Source organism: Typopeltis vanoorti, chromosome 16 (assembly GCF_054136105.1).
Source record: "Typopeltis vanoorti isolate ZY-2024b chromosome 16, IOZ_Tvanoo_1.0, whole genome shotgun sequence".
NCBI lineage: Eukaryota > Metazoa > Arthropoda > Arachnida > Uropygi > Thelyphonidae > Typopeltis > Typopeltis vanoorti.
In genome coordinates this window covers 82,116,605-82,133,225 of record NC_143564.1, presented here as the reverse complement: position 1 = coordinate 82,133,225, position 16,621 = coordinate 82,116,605, and the positions used below count along the sequence as shown (strand labels likewise).

The window sequence follows — 16,621 nt, the reverse complement described above, 5'->3', positions numbered from 1 at the left end:
AATGCATTGTTATTCAATCTTTACGTTAATGACATCATTGGGAAGTGTTAATTACAACTATTTGCTGATTATGCAAAGATTGGTAGAATAATCAGGAATGCAATTGACATATAGTACTTGCAGAATGTTTTCAATAAGCTGGAATTATGGGCATGTGAAAATGGTTGTCAGTTCAGTGTTTTCAGTGTTAGCAAATATAAAGTTATGCGCTTTTGTGTAATGAGATGTTGAGTGGCGTATTATATCAGTAGGAATATTATCATTACAGGACCCTCCTTGGAGTTGATAAACTCATCGTGGGAGGCCCACTTAACTAGCAACAAACTGATCATACTTGGTGATCTTGGAGTTTTAGTAGATAGGAAGTTGAAATTCAGTGGTCATATAACAAAAATTGCAAATACAACTCAGAGGGTAATTGCAATGAATAGTCATTTTACTTCTTTACAAGGCTTTGATATGATTTCATCTGGACTATTTCTAAGTGATGGATATTGTGGAGAGGATACACAGGTCAGGGTTCAATATGATATTGGGACATTGTAGATAGATTGAAGACATTGAAAACTTGTGGAGACATAAGCAAACAGAAGGAGAGGGGATGATGTGATATAATTTCCAACTTGTGAGTAGGTCATACATGATACCAGTAGATGCAAATTTTCATTTTATGGAGGATGGAGAGAGAGAGGGCATCCTTAGAAGTTAAGAATGAATGCAGTCAAGAAAGTGAATGAAAGTTGGATATTTCTGGGTAGTGCATAACAGGAATAGCTTGCCTTTCAAGGTGGTGAGTGTAGATAGCATGAATGAATTCAAGAGAAGGTATGACAAGTTGTGGGAGTGATATGTGGCTTTCCTCTTAGTCCCTGACTCCATGGAACTCTTATTATAATAATAATGTTTACCTATCTGTCTTATATATATAATTTTTGTATTAGGTTTCCTGATCTTTAGAGCTAATGTAATGTTTTTCTTGATAATGTCAGTTAATTACAGAGCAGGCTCTTGTACAGGGATAAGACTCGACACATTGTCTTGCATATGGGGAGTACTGCAATCCTGTTATTCTGTGCCCTCATAACTCAGCCAGCATTGATGCCTCTGTTTAGAAAGAGTTTGAATTCTGTAATAGGACAGAATAGCTGTAATAAATATCAATATTTTTTAAATATTTTATTTTTTATGTACCTGTTTTGCTGGCCAAACCTGGTTAGTAGATTTTGTTAATTAAGTGGATAGTGTATCCTCTCCAACAAAGAGGTAGATTTGAATCATACCCTCCATATGAATGTTTGCAAATGTTTTTAGGTGGTAGATGAATCTTTTTATCCAGTGTAAGACCTTACTTATTAGAAGCTTAAAAAAAAAGCATGTCTGGAAGGATTACAACATTATCTAACCTTTATCCCTTCCATCCTCCACAAGACTTGATAAATTGTAGGTTTACAACCTTTTCCAGTTGGAATTTTTTTATATTAAGAGAGACCTCCAGGGAGTCAGAGACTCATCAAGAGAGGCCACATACTACACACACCAGCTATTATGCGTATTCTTGAATTCATTCACACTGTATGCACTCGCAACATCCAAAGACAATCCATTCCAAACACATCACCCTCTGAGAGAAAATCCTAGCCCTTGTAGCCTTCTTGGCGGCCTTCATTCTCAGCTTCCAAGGATGCCCTCTCATCCTTTCCCCACCCTCCATAAATTGAAAAATTCCATCAATTGAAATCCTGTAGGATCCTTTCAGAAGTTTGTAAGTCTCAATCATATCACTACCTCTTTCTCCTGTTTGCTAGTGTCTGCAGTCTACAAATTCTCAATCTGTCTTCATAATCAGTATTCCACAATCCTGATATCATTTTTAACACTCTCCTTTGTACTCTCTCTCCAATATATCAGAATCACAACGGAAACCAGGAGACCAGACCTGCTCACAATAGTCCAAGTGAGGTCTTATCAAGGCCTTGTAAAGAGGCAAAATGACATCCTTATCTTTACATGTGAACGTTTGTTTCAGCATTGCAATTATCCCTTGTTGTATTTGCAATCTTTGCCACATGGCCCCTAAACTTCAACTTCTTATCTATTAACACTCCAAGATCCCTAGCCTCATTAGTTTCTTCTAGCCTAATCCCGCTAATATAATACAACATTGGATATCTAATCATTCCGAAGTGAATGACTTGACATTGAACTGACACCCATTTTCCCATGGCCACAATTCCAGCTTATTCAAATCATTTTGCAAAGACTGCATATCAGCAGCATTCCTGATTACCCTACCTATCTTTGCATCATCAGCAAATAACTGTATGTCGCTTGTCAAATCCTTTCCAATATTAATGTACAGATGAATAACAGTGGACCAAGCACTGATCCTTGTGGTACACCACTTGTTACCTTAAACCTTGCCGACTCAGATCTTCCATATACAACTTTTTGATATGTCAGTCAGCCAACTTATCCATGCTAATATTGTATAACCCAAACCCATTTTCTCCAATTTATGCAGCAGTCTGCCATGCTGTATTCTGTCAAAAGCCTTAGCAAACTCCAAATGTATCATGGTGTATCCATTCACCTTGTCTAATTCAGTGGTAATATTGTCATAGAATGTGAGCAAGTTGCTAAAATATGACCTTCCCTTAGTAAACCCATGTTGTTCATTGCAAATTAGAGATTCACTGTCAAACCATTTCTGAATGTGGATCCTAACCAATTTTTCCAAAATCTTCACCACCACTCCTGAGATACTAAGTAGTCGATAGTTGGATACATTGGTCTTTGCATCACCCTTGTGCAATGGAATTACCATACATTCCTTCCATTCCTGTGGAATCTTCCCTGTTCTGAGACTCATATTAAACATCTTGGTCAAAGGAATGGCCAGTTCAGCTGAACACTCTTTTAGCACATGTGCTGATATTCCATCAGTCCCTATTGCTTAATTCTTATTCAGTTTGTGCAACAGCTCTAATACCTCGGCCTCACACACCTGCATTTCTTCATCTAATGAAGAGGTAACAGCGAGCTCAATGTTGCGTTCACCAGGTTGATAGCTTTTAACGAAATGGACACTCCTTAACTGAACATCCTCTTCTGCATATGTAACCCTCACGCCATCTGGATTTAGAAGAGTTATTCTTTCATATTCATTCTTTCTTTTACTTGCAGCATATTGATAGAATTCTTGTGAGTTGTCTTTAGCACTCAGAGCCAGTTTCTTTTCATAATCAGACTTTGCTTTCCATACAACAGTTGTGACTAGTCTAGACTGCTGCTTATAAAGTTCATAACGGACGTTTATGCAAACGGCATTCCTTCCACATCGTCCTTTTCTTATGAATCTCTTGCTTAATAAGATTACACATCCATTTTACTCCTACTCTATTTATTCTTCGAACTCTCAGGACACATTCTGATATCACATCATTTAAGTATTGTTTAAATGCTTCCCATGCACTGTAGATATTCTTTCCATCCAGCGACCGATCCCATTCCACTGAACTCAGTATACTCCTCAGTTGGTCATAATTTCCTGCTTTGTAGTTCAGCATGTAACCTTTTCTGAATGGAACAGTCATAAACTTAGTCACTTCCCAAGTGAGTACCACATGATCACTGTCACCAACTGGAGGCAGAATAGTTCTGTCTTTAACTGAAATGTCCTCTGACACTATAATCAAATCTAACACTCTTTGACCTAGAGTTCCTTCTGTCACATGCTGCTTGAGGAATTTGTCCTGCAACAGCTCAATAAATGCATTTTCATTCTTCTCATGAGATTCTACTGCTACCTAATCAATATTTGGATAATTAAAGTCTCCCATTATGATTACTCTTTTTGTGCTTACCTTTTCTATTTGCATTTCTTCATCACCATTTATGGTTGATGAAGTGGATTTATGTTAAAAATATATCTGAGTAGATATTTTTATAACTAAACCAGATGTACAATGGTAAGGTAAGATATAGGTATTAGATTGGATATCTTAATTCAGTGGTGGCGAACCTTTTTATGTGCACGTGCCAAAAATTTACAAATATAGTTGCTGACTTGCTGGGCAGTTTTTAATAGGGGAAAAATTTAATAGAAAATTAATCTGTTTATTTATTTATTTTATAAATTTATAATATATACATTTATTTATAATATTTTAAATAATTTTTTATCATTAAAAAAATTTATAATTTTATAAATATTTCATTTTATTATACATATTTTTGGTCGTAAAATGTTAAAAAATAATAACTTATTGATAAACTGACCATAGATTTTTAATTCGTACATATGTTCATACAATATTGCCTACCGGTTTCGCTAGTAACTGACTAGCTTTTTCAAGGCTTGCACAGTACAAAAAATTGATAAATACAAAAAACGTTAGTACCTGTTAGATAGCTAAGGTAACATGTTCGCCTGACATGTCTGTATTCATTGTGACTTTCTACTCAGTATTATGAACACGTGTTAGGTGCAAATGTGTAATATGATTATTTGCGTACTGTAGTTCTGTTGAACTGAGGGAATTAATTAGATTTTTCCTAGTATTGTTCAGTATGGCCCCTTGATTTCTGTTTAGGTTGCTGCCTGTACGTAGCACTACTGCCGCTTCTTTGAATAATCTATGTCTGTAATCATCAACTACGTAGGGCATAGAGCTGTTCTCCCAGTCTATAGTGTGGTTCGAAGTTGAAAAGTTATGTGCTAAACTGTAGGTGATCGTTCTGTTGTGGTTTACATCGCCAACATGTTCTTTCTGTCTTATTTCCGGGCCTCTCAAAGTTTGTCCAATGTAGGAAAGACCGCATGTGCATGGAATATTATACACACCTGGATATTTATAAAATGGAACACTGTCCTTAGGAGATCTTAGAACCTGTCTGATGCTAGTAGTTGGTTTAAATACAACCCTGATGTTATGGGCTTTTAACAATCTCACAGTTTTGGTGGAAATTGAACCTATAAAGGGGATGACTGCTGTTGAAATTTGCTGGGAGACTGTTCTTTCTTGTTGGTTATCTTTGTATAGAAATTTGTTGATGATGTTTCGAGGTTTGCGATAATGTTGTAGCGATTTGGGACAGTTCTGTCTGAGCTTCATCGTCGGAGATAAAGTTTCTGGCTCGATTTCTCAACATGTGGATGATGCTCTGTTTATGTGACCTATGATAGTTTGAAGAGTAATGTAGATATCGTCCAGTGTTCATAGGTTTTTTGTAAATGGACAGTTTGAAATTATCTTGTCTTTTAACTAGTATGTCCAAGAAGTGTAGTTTGCTGTTTTCTACTTCTAGAGTAAATTTGATTTTATTGTGGAGTGAGTTGATTCTATTGACAAACATATATAGGTTTTCCATGTTGTCCTGCCATATGATGAAGATATCATCCACATATCTCCACCATATTGAGGGTTTAGGAGTAATGTTGGTGAAAATTTCATTTTCAAATTTCTCCATGAAAAGGTCTGCAAATGGTGGTGACAGAGGGCTGCCCATGGCTAGGCCTTCTAATTGTTGGTATACCTTTTTTGTTAACTTGGAAGAAATTTGATTGTAGGCAGTGCTTGAACATCTTTGTAATATCAGCAGGAAAGAGATCTTTGATAATGTTCATGATTTCTTCTACTGGTATATTCGTGAATAGGGATACTACGTCTTGACTGGCCATTATATCTGTTTGTGTTATCTTCACGTTTTTAAGTTTGTCAACAAATTGCTTAGAATTTTTTATGTAGGACTCTGTTTGTCTGATTTTTCCCTTAAGTAAGTTAGCCAATAGTGGGGGAGGACCTACAATCGGACTAAGTGGCACTTCTTCCTTATGCACTTTAGGCATTCCATACAGTCTAGGAGTAATGGGATGTGAGGATTTAAGCTTTCTTTTTATTTTTTCAGACCAAGTATTCATGTTACAGATCAGTAAGTTTGTCTCATTATGGTTCTTCATGGTAGGATCTTTGTTGAGGATTTTGTACATGGAACTGTCTGATAGTAAGTCGTTTATCTTCTTGAAATAGTCTTTTGAGTTTAGGATGACGGTGGCATTCCCCTTGTCTACTTTAGTTATTATTATTTCTTTGTTCTTCTTCAAGTTCTGAATAGCTTTCCTATCATATGGAGTGGTATTAAGTTTTGGTTGTTTTGCTGTTGCTAGAATAATCATGCTGTGGAATCTAATATCGTTGACTACAGCTTGTGGTAGCGGGTAGAGAGTTTTTTCAATTCCACACATAAAGTCCATTTTAGAAATGTAATTTGGAGTGATTGAAAAGTTAAAATCCATCTTTAGGATATCTGATTCATGTTTGGAAAGGCAGTGATTCGACATGTTGAAAATCGCTTTATTATCTAGGAGGCCTTTATGTGTCTGGTATTTTTTCTTGTAAAGTTCTTCAAATTTTCTAATTTGTTTGACTTTATTTAGCTGGAAAGTTTTTTTGTAGCTCTGTTCTATCATGTGGTCTGTATTATTCCAGGTTGTGTAATCCAGACTATTAGAAATGTCGCCAAAATAGTTGCGGCAATTAATATCACTTATATTCAATTCGTACCTGATGTGTTGGATTCTTTCTCTGAGTAGTGCCAATGAAGTCCTTTGGTAAATTCTTTTGGCTTGTATGGATTGAATATGTCCTTTGATTTTGTATTTTTGTATTCTTTAACCTTGTTTGCATTTATCAATTTTTTGTACTGTGCAAGCCTTGAAAAAGCTAGTCAGTTACTAGTGAAACCAGTAGGCAATATTGTATGAACATATGTATGAATTAAAAATCTGTGATCAGTTTATCTATAAGTCTTATTTCATTTTATTTCTAATATTTATTTATATATAAATTTATAATATTATTCAGTGAAATCGATTATCGTATTATTAAATTGATTTTAATGATGTTGGTTTGAAAAAAAAAACGGTAGTGAGAAAAATATTTATGCATTGTAATTCACCATCGAAGTTAGCTGAGCAGGGGAAGCAGCAGAAGGATGTCAACTTGTCGGCGAAACCCTTACCATATTTTTTCGAAAATAACTCGCAACCACGTATAACTCACACCCCCTGATTTTACTTTATGAAAAAAATCATTAAAAAGTTTTGCATATACCTCTCACACGAAAAATGTTTAAACATGTTCACATCGAGGCAATAGTGACTCGCTCCCTGCAATTAACAACACGCCCTCTCCAACAGCCATTATACTACAGATGCAAGGAAACAAGTAGTTTTATTGTATCCCTGAATAAAGTACTGAGCCTTTTGCAGTCTGTGTAATATATTTCTCAACAAATAGTGCAATTACAGACAGCTGGAATAAAAATGGCACTAACTAATGAATCACATGTCCCCCCTCTCACAGAAACTATGCTGTATAGACTCAAGCAAAACCATATATTGCACAGGAAACACATATCTAACCAAAAACTATTGTCCAATTTTTCAGTTATATGAAATAAGTGTTTGTTTAATTGCATTTGAAATTCTCAATGTCATTATGACAGATCACAAAGGCTAACTTCAAATAAAATTCTACCATGAATTGAAACATGCCATATAATGCTCGCGTTCCCCTGCCAGCTCAAATGCAAACAAGCAGCAATAAAAATCAATCAAAGGTTGAAACTTTGTGAGTTGAGCCCGCTGGTAATGAGAAGTTCCGTTGGAATGATAAACAACACCCCGTCGTGAATGTGTTAAAATTAACTGTAAGAAATATATAGCGAATGTTGTTATGACAGTTTCAGATTTTATGGAATTTGGTTGAAGAGATTTAGCATTTCAACTCAACAATTGTCGGTTGCTTTTGGGTCTCGCGATCTTTTGTTAATACTGCACCAATCATATGCACATCTTCATAGCTGCTCTCTGGTGTAAAACAAAATTTAACTTGTACATATTCTAACAACTTAAAAAAAAAGTTGAATAATTTATAAGTGTATAAAAGGATATCACCTGTAAATCATGGACGTGCCAGCAAAATTCTCGGATGTGGCACCTCTGGCATGCATGCCATTGGTTCACCATCTATGTCTTCGTTGATTCTCCACAATCATTTGGTCCTTAAGTGATCCCAAATGCCACATGCTTAGTACCAGATTATCTGCTATTTTGCTTTTGTTCATCAGATTTGCTTCCATGACAATTACTTGCTCTTGAATTGTGGATTCAGGAACAAAGAATTGAATATATAAACTTCACAAAGTTTTAATTATGCATAGTGTTAAATTTATGATGTATTATACAAACAAATTCAAAAATGAGGGGCGAGGTGCAGAGGAAGAAAACATTAACATTTGTTTTTGATCAAAAAATATCCACCTTCCAGAAATGTAATTTTGATTATTTTTCTTTCAGGTTGGGAATCCCAAAATGCCCTTCCCAAGAATAGTACCATCAATATTTCTATCTCCAGGTGGTGAACGTTTTTATGCATTATATTTAGCCTTTTCTTGCTATGTTCTTCAACATTCTATTGAAGGAAACTCTGGTGGAAAACCCTCAAGAGGAGTACCTGTTAACTTTGAAGTGTTGCAAGATCACAAGAATTTGCTGATATGTTTAATACGTAAATCGGTTTTAAAATTTCGAGATACTATTCGAACATCTTTGATTCTGGAGAAAAAATGGCAAGAGTATGCACAGTAAGTCTATAAAATTCTTTAAAACATTGTGAATTGACTACACATGCAAATTATCTAAGGACAAAAGTATGTATTCAATACAAAACTCCTGGTTCATAATTTGCTATGAAATATAAGTTAACTCTGACAATGTGATGAGTTTTTTTCCCTCATCTAAAAACATCAGGGAATGTTCAATAAATACTTGAATGGAGGGTGGAGAACTGTTGCAAAACACATTCTTCCTTCCTCTCTAACACCAGCAACCATAAGAAAAAAAACTTTATTATTCTTGTCGAATAAGGTGTGTGTAAATTTTAAACACATATGTATGCTTTGTTTAAAGTTGGATATTTTTATAGAAAGAAATATTTCATCATCAAATTCCTGCCATGTACCTTCAAGGGGTACAGGATATGATAGTACTACATGAAAAAAAATTACATCATTACTAACTTCCTATCTATAATTTTCCCCCAAATCAGTCTGTTACTTGTCAAGACTCCAACATTATCAGATCTTATATTTCTATCGTCTAAGGCACTTTGTACCATATTGATCCACCTATACCTTGGTCTTCCTCTGGGTTGTTTTCCTGCCAACCTGGAAGAGAACACTTGTTTTTCTAATCTTTCCTCGCCCATTCTATTTAAGTGACCATATCACTTGAGATTAGCTCTGCTAATGCATTCCTGGATGTTGACAATATCAAGTTCTTTCCTAATATCCTCGTTTTTAATGATATTGCCATTGATGCCATCTGTTCACTTCTGTAATATTTCTCAGCACTCTCATATCTGCGGTCTCTAGTCTTTGGTCAAGTGTTTTACTTCTGAACCCAGCTCTCAGATCCATAAGTTAAAACTGGTTTTGAACACTGTCTATGTATACAGGCTAATTTAGTGTTCTGACTAATTTCTCTCTTATTCCATATGAATTTATTCAATTGACTTCCTACCATACCAGCTTTGCTGATACTGCTGTCTATTTCTATATTTAATTTACCATCTTCAGTAAAAATCGTGCCTAAGTAGCTGAAATGTTTTACTTGTTCCACAGGTTCTCCATTCACAACACAGTTGACATTTTCAATGATTCTGCCTATTTTCATTGTCTTTGTCTTTTTATTGCTGACCTTCATACCATATCTATTACGACAGTTATTCAATTTAGTCAGAGAATCTTGCAGACTTGTAGTGGATTTATTTAAAAGTATAACATCATCTGCATAAAGCAAAGAGCTGATATTAACATCTCCAATTTTGATATCATGTTTAATACCACTTTCCTTCATAATGTGATCCATATAGATAATGAATAACAGAGGGGATAATGTACATCCTTGTCTGACACCAGATTTAACATTAAACCATCTTCCTGTACTTCCTTCAATTCTAACTGCTGACTCACAACTCAAATAAAGACTAAGTATTGCTTGATATAATGCCCCATTGACACCATATAACTGCAGCGTATTGAATAGCTTCTCTCTTGGCACCTTGTCATATGCCTTTTCCAAATCGACAAAACTTAAATACAGATCTTTGTTATATTCCCATGCTTTCTCGACTATTTGTCGTAAAGTGAAGATCTGATCCTGACAGCCTCTATTTGGCCTGAATCCAGCTTGTTCTTCACCAAGCTTTTCTTCCACAATTCTTCTCAACCGTTTCTCAAGTATACTTGCATAGATCTTGCCAGGAACACTCAGTAGGGAAATACCTCTGTAATTCTCACATTCAGTTTTATTTCCCTTTTTATATATGGGTACTATGAAAGCTCTACTCCAATCATCGGGAATTCGTCCCTCTGCCCAGGCTTTCTGAACTATGCAGTGCAGCCACTGTAAGACTCTTATACCACCATACTTCACATTTCTGGTCGAATATCATCTACTCCTGCTGCCTTGCCACATTTCATGCCTTTGATGGCTTTTTCTTCTTCAAGTATGGATATGTATTCCTGACTGCATGCCTGGTCAGTGTTTTTTACCACTGTGCTGTCATCACTGCTTGTTTCATTTAACAGCCTTTCAAAGTAATTATTCCATACTTCAAGGATATCTTTTTCTCCCGTTTTCATTTCACCTTTATCATCTCTAACTCCTTTTACAGCACTCTTTCCTCCATTCCTCTTCTTCAACAACCTCCAGAATATCTTACCATCTTCTTGATATTTATTTTCTGTGTTCTTGCCAAAGTCCTCCCATGACTTTATTTAGCTAGTTTTACACAGTGTTTAGCATTCTTGCATTTGTCTCTGTATTCTCTAAGAGCACAAGCAGACTTATTCGACAGAAACGTTTGATATGCTTTCTTCTTTTCCTTCACTGCGTCTTTAACATCCTGTGTGCACCAGGGAGTTCTGATTTTTTTTTTATCCTTGCAGACAACCTCACCACATGCCTCTCTGGCAGAATCAATCAATGTTTTCTCCAGAGTTTGCCACTGAATCTCCAAGGTTTGATTCCTGTTCTCAAAGTCTTTCATTTTTTCTTCAATAATCTTTGTGTATTTTAGTCTACAATTCACATCTGAGAGCTGCTAAACTTTTATTCGCTTTAAAACTTTCTTACATGTTATTCTTTTCAATATGAAATTCAATTTTATCTTGCTCAAGACTAAATAGTGATCACTTACAATTTCAAATCCTCTGTACACTCTGGTGTCCTGCACCAGGGAGAAGACATCACTATCAACAATAACATAGTCAATGAGACTTTTCTTATTCCTTGCCTCTTCTCTCCATGTAAATTTGTGCATATTTTTATGTTGGAACATTGTGTTGGTAGTCACCAGTTTATGTCCCAAGCAGAAATCCGACAGGTATTTGCCATTATTATTAGCTTTGCTCTTTTCTCCAAATTTTCCCTAAATATTTTTATATGCCTGACAATCATTTCCTACTCTGCTATTTAAATCCTTAAGAAGGACCAACGTTTCCTTTTTCATTGTGTCAGTTGCCTTCTCTAAAGCCTCAAATAAATTCCTCCACTTCTACCTTGGTAGAACCTTCTGTGGGACCATAGGCACAAATAAGTCTCATTGTCCAGTTCCCCATTCTCATATTTGCCCACATTACTCTACTTGAGACTGACTGCCGTTCAAGAAGATTAGCCTTATATTTTGTGTTGAATACTATGGCTACTCCTTGTTTTCCTTGATTATCATTGCCTGAATATAACATTTTGTGTTTATTGCTCAGAAAGATCTCACCAGTTTTTGTCTTTTTTGTTTCAGTCACTCCTATTATGTCGATCTGGTACTTATCTAATTCCTCAGCTAGCTCCATTTCTTTGCCGTTCAGGCTTCTTTGTTGATAGTACCGATCTTTAACTCTGGTGATGTTGCGTTTTGGGTTTGTTTTCAGATTTGTTCCAGTAGCTGACTTTTCGCTGTTCGCTCTGGTTTCCTGGCGAAAACAACGTGGGCCTTGTTTAACCGGGCGAACACCCCAGCTGGCATGAAATTTTGTCATGTTTCAATGAAATGTTAAATAATGTTAACATTCAGGTAGCATTTAAATAGCATTGACTCAAATATTCCATTTGAGATTTGAAATCAAATGGAATATTTAATATTATTCAAGAATGTTAAGGGTATTTAATCTTGGCTCCTTGTGCAGATCATGTAATAAATATTTAGGTTCATAAGAGGATAAATTGGACGAATGTCCTTCAGTTGTTTGATAGACTTCAAGTCGTCTCTCCTTACAGCAGCTATATAAATAAGGAGGGTGGTGGTGGTATCCCTCTGGATGATGAAATTCATCTACCAGCTTAGACTATTTCTGAACCTTCATGCTTGCATTGGAATTCAAGCTTACAGCCCTGTTAGTTGTGTAGTTGACTGGACATACTATCAGCAGACCACTCAGGTTGGCAAATTTAGCTTTCTTCATTGTTCCCATGAATTGTCTAGTCACGTTTCTTAAATTTTTTTATATTAGCTTTGGGCTCCCAAGAGTTTTCTTTGTTATCAGATGTTGCTACTTGCTTTTGGATACTTTATCATTTACAAGTCATCATCCCATCTTATTTGGAGGTGGTCAAGCACACAAGACTTACCTTAAAAAAAAAAAAAAAAAAACCCTAGAAGATCCAGTTGATTATTCATATTTCTCTTCTGCTTGGGAGAAATTTGCATACTTGGTAATTATTTCTGTTTCAATCAGTACTACATATGTGTTTCTGTCCTCTGCTTTTAATATAAATATTTCCGTGGCTGTTTGTCAGTTGAACTGGCACATCTGTAATTCCTTTTCCCTCCAGCTTCTGAAAGTACAAGTGTTAAGTGTTTATATATGTGGTCAGGCTTAAATCTTATTGAACCACCTTATCTTTGTCTTCTCTCATATCTTTTTATACTCATTCCCTTTCTTCTATGGGAAAGATCATTAGTGATCTTTCCCATAGAAGTATCTGAAATCCCCAAGAAGTCAAGGACTTCTCAAGAGTGGCTATACATTACCTAATTCAATTGCCATATCATATCTCTTAAACTCATTCACACAAGATGTTTTCACCACTTCACGAGGCAAACAACCTGTTCTGCTCACTCACTGCTGAAAGAGAAAAAGAGCTCTTAACTGCCAGCAAACTTAATTCCATGATTCTCTATGTGTCTCCTTCCTCCACATTCCATACAACAAATTTCAGTAGATGATATCCTATAACACCCATTTGGAAGCTTATAGACCTCTGTCACATCACCCCTCTTTCTCCTGTTAACTAGGTCTGTAGTCTGCACACTCAATCTGTCCTCATAATCTACGCTTCATAATCCTGATATAATCTTTGTAACCCTTCTTTGCATCCTTTATACAGCTTTTATTCTCTCCAAACCTAGGAGACCAAATCTGCATGCAGTAGTCCAGGTGTGATTTTTATCAGAGGCCTTGTAAAGAGGCAAGATGACTTCTTTATCCTTACATGTAAATGTTCGTTTCAATATTGCAGTTATCCTCTGAGTTGTATTTGCAATGTGACCTTTAAACTTCAAATTTCTATCTGCCATAATTCCAAAATCCTTAGCCTCATCAGTTTCTCTGAGCATAGTCCCACTGATATAATATGCTATTGGAAATTTCTTCATGCCAAGGTGCATACTTTATACTGACTCACATTGAATTGATAGCCATTATCATTTGCCTACTGTTCCAGGTTGTTCAAATCATTCTGTAAGTGCTGTATATCAGTAGCATCCCTATTGCTCACCTATCCTTACATCATCAGCAAACAATTCCACGTCTCCTAAAGGTGAGGTAGGGGGTTTTTTCACCTGGAAATTGGGTTTTTCGTCCCAAAGAACAGGCAAACCAGCCTGCAAACACACATATCTACAGACATGCAATTAGTGGAACACACGGAGGACACACTGGAAGGCACATGGCTTAACCACCTTATCCTTGATACAGTAGCAGTTAAATGTAGAAAATCCTTGACACTGAGGTAAAAGAGGAAGGAAGGAATAATAACATCTGCTTATATGTTCTGAATACATATAAGCAGATGTATTCAGAACACTGTTAAATATGCTTAAATCTTTAGATGTATGTGGTAGAGAGAGAGAGAAAAATAACTAAATTTTTCTTAATATTAGAATGATTAAATTTCATTGGAACATCTTGATTTTCACCATACTTTTTTTATTTACAGGCATTTAATTTCAGACTTCCGAAGATTGGCTAGAGAGCGACAAGAGAAAGAAAAGCAACTCAAAGATGAAATGGCAATCCTCAACTTACCATGGTAAGTTTATTATTCCAAAAAAATATTTATTCATTCTTATGAATTAAATAACAGTTTAGCACATGTCAAATTATAGAATTTTTTAGCTCCTATATGTTAGGACATAAGAAAATATCTCTTGACAACAACTGATTTAGAGTCATGTAGAATGTTTACTACTTACTCCTGTCTTGTTTGCAGCTGAGTAAACAGGAATATATTGTTCAAGTTCAAAGGGAATGGTAGTTACTATTTTGATTCAAACATAGGGTTATGTAAATATGCATTTAAAAAAAAAAACCAGTTAATATTGATCTACTTCCTAGAAATTTGAGATATATGTGCAGTTAGAACAGTAAGATGTGACCAGTGTCATAGTTTCCAGGAGCAGACAGTCAAATTTAAATCTCAGTGTACAATATTAGTTTGATTGCAAAGAACTCTGGATCTAGTGTAGTGTCATGGTAAACAGGGACAAACTTCAGATTCTAAGAATTGAAGCAGTCCTGGTGGTCTTATAAAGGTGTTATATTATTTCAGGTCCTAAGTGTCCATGGAAGCTATCCCACACAAGGAAAGCAGGGTGTCAAAATAAGACCCCTGGCTGTTTGCCCCAAACTATTCTATTCCAATCTCGAACCAATGTAGTATCCATCCATCCTTTTTCTTGGACTCTTACATGAATTCCAGGAGAAAATTTTCCCTTGAACATTGTTCTCCTTTTGAATATTACATAAGGAGTTAATTATCTTTTTCACTTCCAGTTGTCTGTATTATAACACTTTTTTCACCATTTTTTGTTATTGTTGTTTGGTACAGCATGTTGAAATTGAGAGGTGTTTGATCGGCATTGGCTGTTTGTGATAACATATAGTTATTGCTCTTTTAAGTTGAATCACATAGCGATGAAAATCCATCAGTTTATTCTCAGTCTTCCGGCATTCTTTGGCAGAGGGATGTTCTTCGAAGGGAAAGACTTTTCCTCTTCATGAATCTTGCGATCAAAATTTGGTTCACTTTCAGGTCTATGCAACTGATGCCTTGTTTTGGAACTAAATCACACGCTTTGAAATATAATATTTCATGCAAAACAAACTATCTTTATGCAAACCGATCACATATTCAAGTAACTTCCTCCAATATAGGAAACTTTCCACTTTTAGATCCTCAGAATGTTTTTCTTGTTTTATTGGTGTTTCTAATGCAAATTTCTGTTTATGCTAATATCACACATTAAACTGATTCACTATAAACTCTCAGCCTGCTGCTTGATTGCCGTATTTTCTTGCAAAATCAATAATTGAGTTTAAAACCAGCACTGTAACTTGAATGTTTCTCCATATTTCAAGCAAAAATTACCAGTAATTTACAAGATTTAAGATATGTAATGAACAGTCCTTCATGAATAACTAATGAGAAGTGAAAGCAGAGTGTGAAACAGACAGCAATGGTAGGCTAGTAGATAGAGCAGCTATGAAGATGTGTATATGATTGGTGCGGTATTAACAAAAGACCATTCAACCCAACGACAAAGGCAAGCCGACAGTAGTTGAGTCGAAATGCTAATTCTCTTCAACCAGATTCCATAATATCTGAAACTGCCATAACAACATTCACTATATGTTTCTTAGTTTTAACATTACAGGGTGGTGTTTTGCCAGTTTATTCCTATGACAGAACTTCTCATTACCATTTGTGTACCACGTGGGCGTTGTGCAGACTGGCTCAACTCACACAGTTTCAACCTTTTGGTCTAATTTTATTGCTGCTTGTTTGCATGCCATTTCAACATCGAGCTGGTGGGCAGAACACATTATATGGCATGTTTCAATTGGCAGCAGAAATTTATTCGAAGTTAGCCTTTGTGATCTGTCTTAATCATCATCATGCGTATCAAGGATTTAGGTCTAGCATGGCCTGTTCCGACCTTTGAGGTCCGTTGAATCGTTTAAGAGGACATCCTGGTTTTCTTTTTCCTAATGGCTTGTACTTTAAGGCTTCTTTGGTAATCTTTCTGTTTTCATTCTTTGAACATGTTCCATCCATTTATGTTTATATTTTTTAATTTTTTCTGTTACTGGTTCTTGGTTTAATTCTTTCATAATATCTTCGTTTCTTTTGTGATCAAATAGAGTATACTTTGCAGTTTTTCTCATAAACTTCATTTCTGCTGTTGTTAATCTTTGTTTGTCTTTTTGTTTTATTGCCCAGATTTCGCTTCCATACATAAAGACTGGTAGAGCTAATGTATTGTATACTTTTAGTCTG

The 16,621-nt window shown here is 35.6% G+C and overlaps 1 protein-coding gene across 4 annotated transcripts in view; it reads left to right on the top strand.

Moving 5' to 3' along the window:
- Window positions 1–16,621, top strand: part of dgt6 (dim gamma-tubulin 6) — a 248,962-nt gene that overhangs the window by 63,105 nt on the left and 169,236 nt on the right. For all 4 annotated transcript variants that reach the window (XM_090406343.1, XM_090406342.1, XM_090406341.1 and 1 more), the window contains exons 5-6: window positions 8,360–8,646; window positions 14,282–14,374. In XM_090406343.1, coding sequence (XP_090262469.1) covers window positions 8,360–8,646; window positions 14,282–14,374 — 380 coding nt within the window. The remainder of the gene's footprint in view (window positions 1–8,359; window positions 8,647–14,281; window positions 14,375–16,621) is intronic.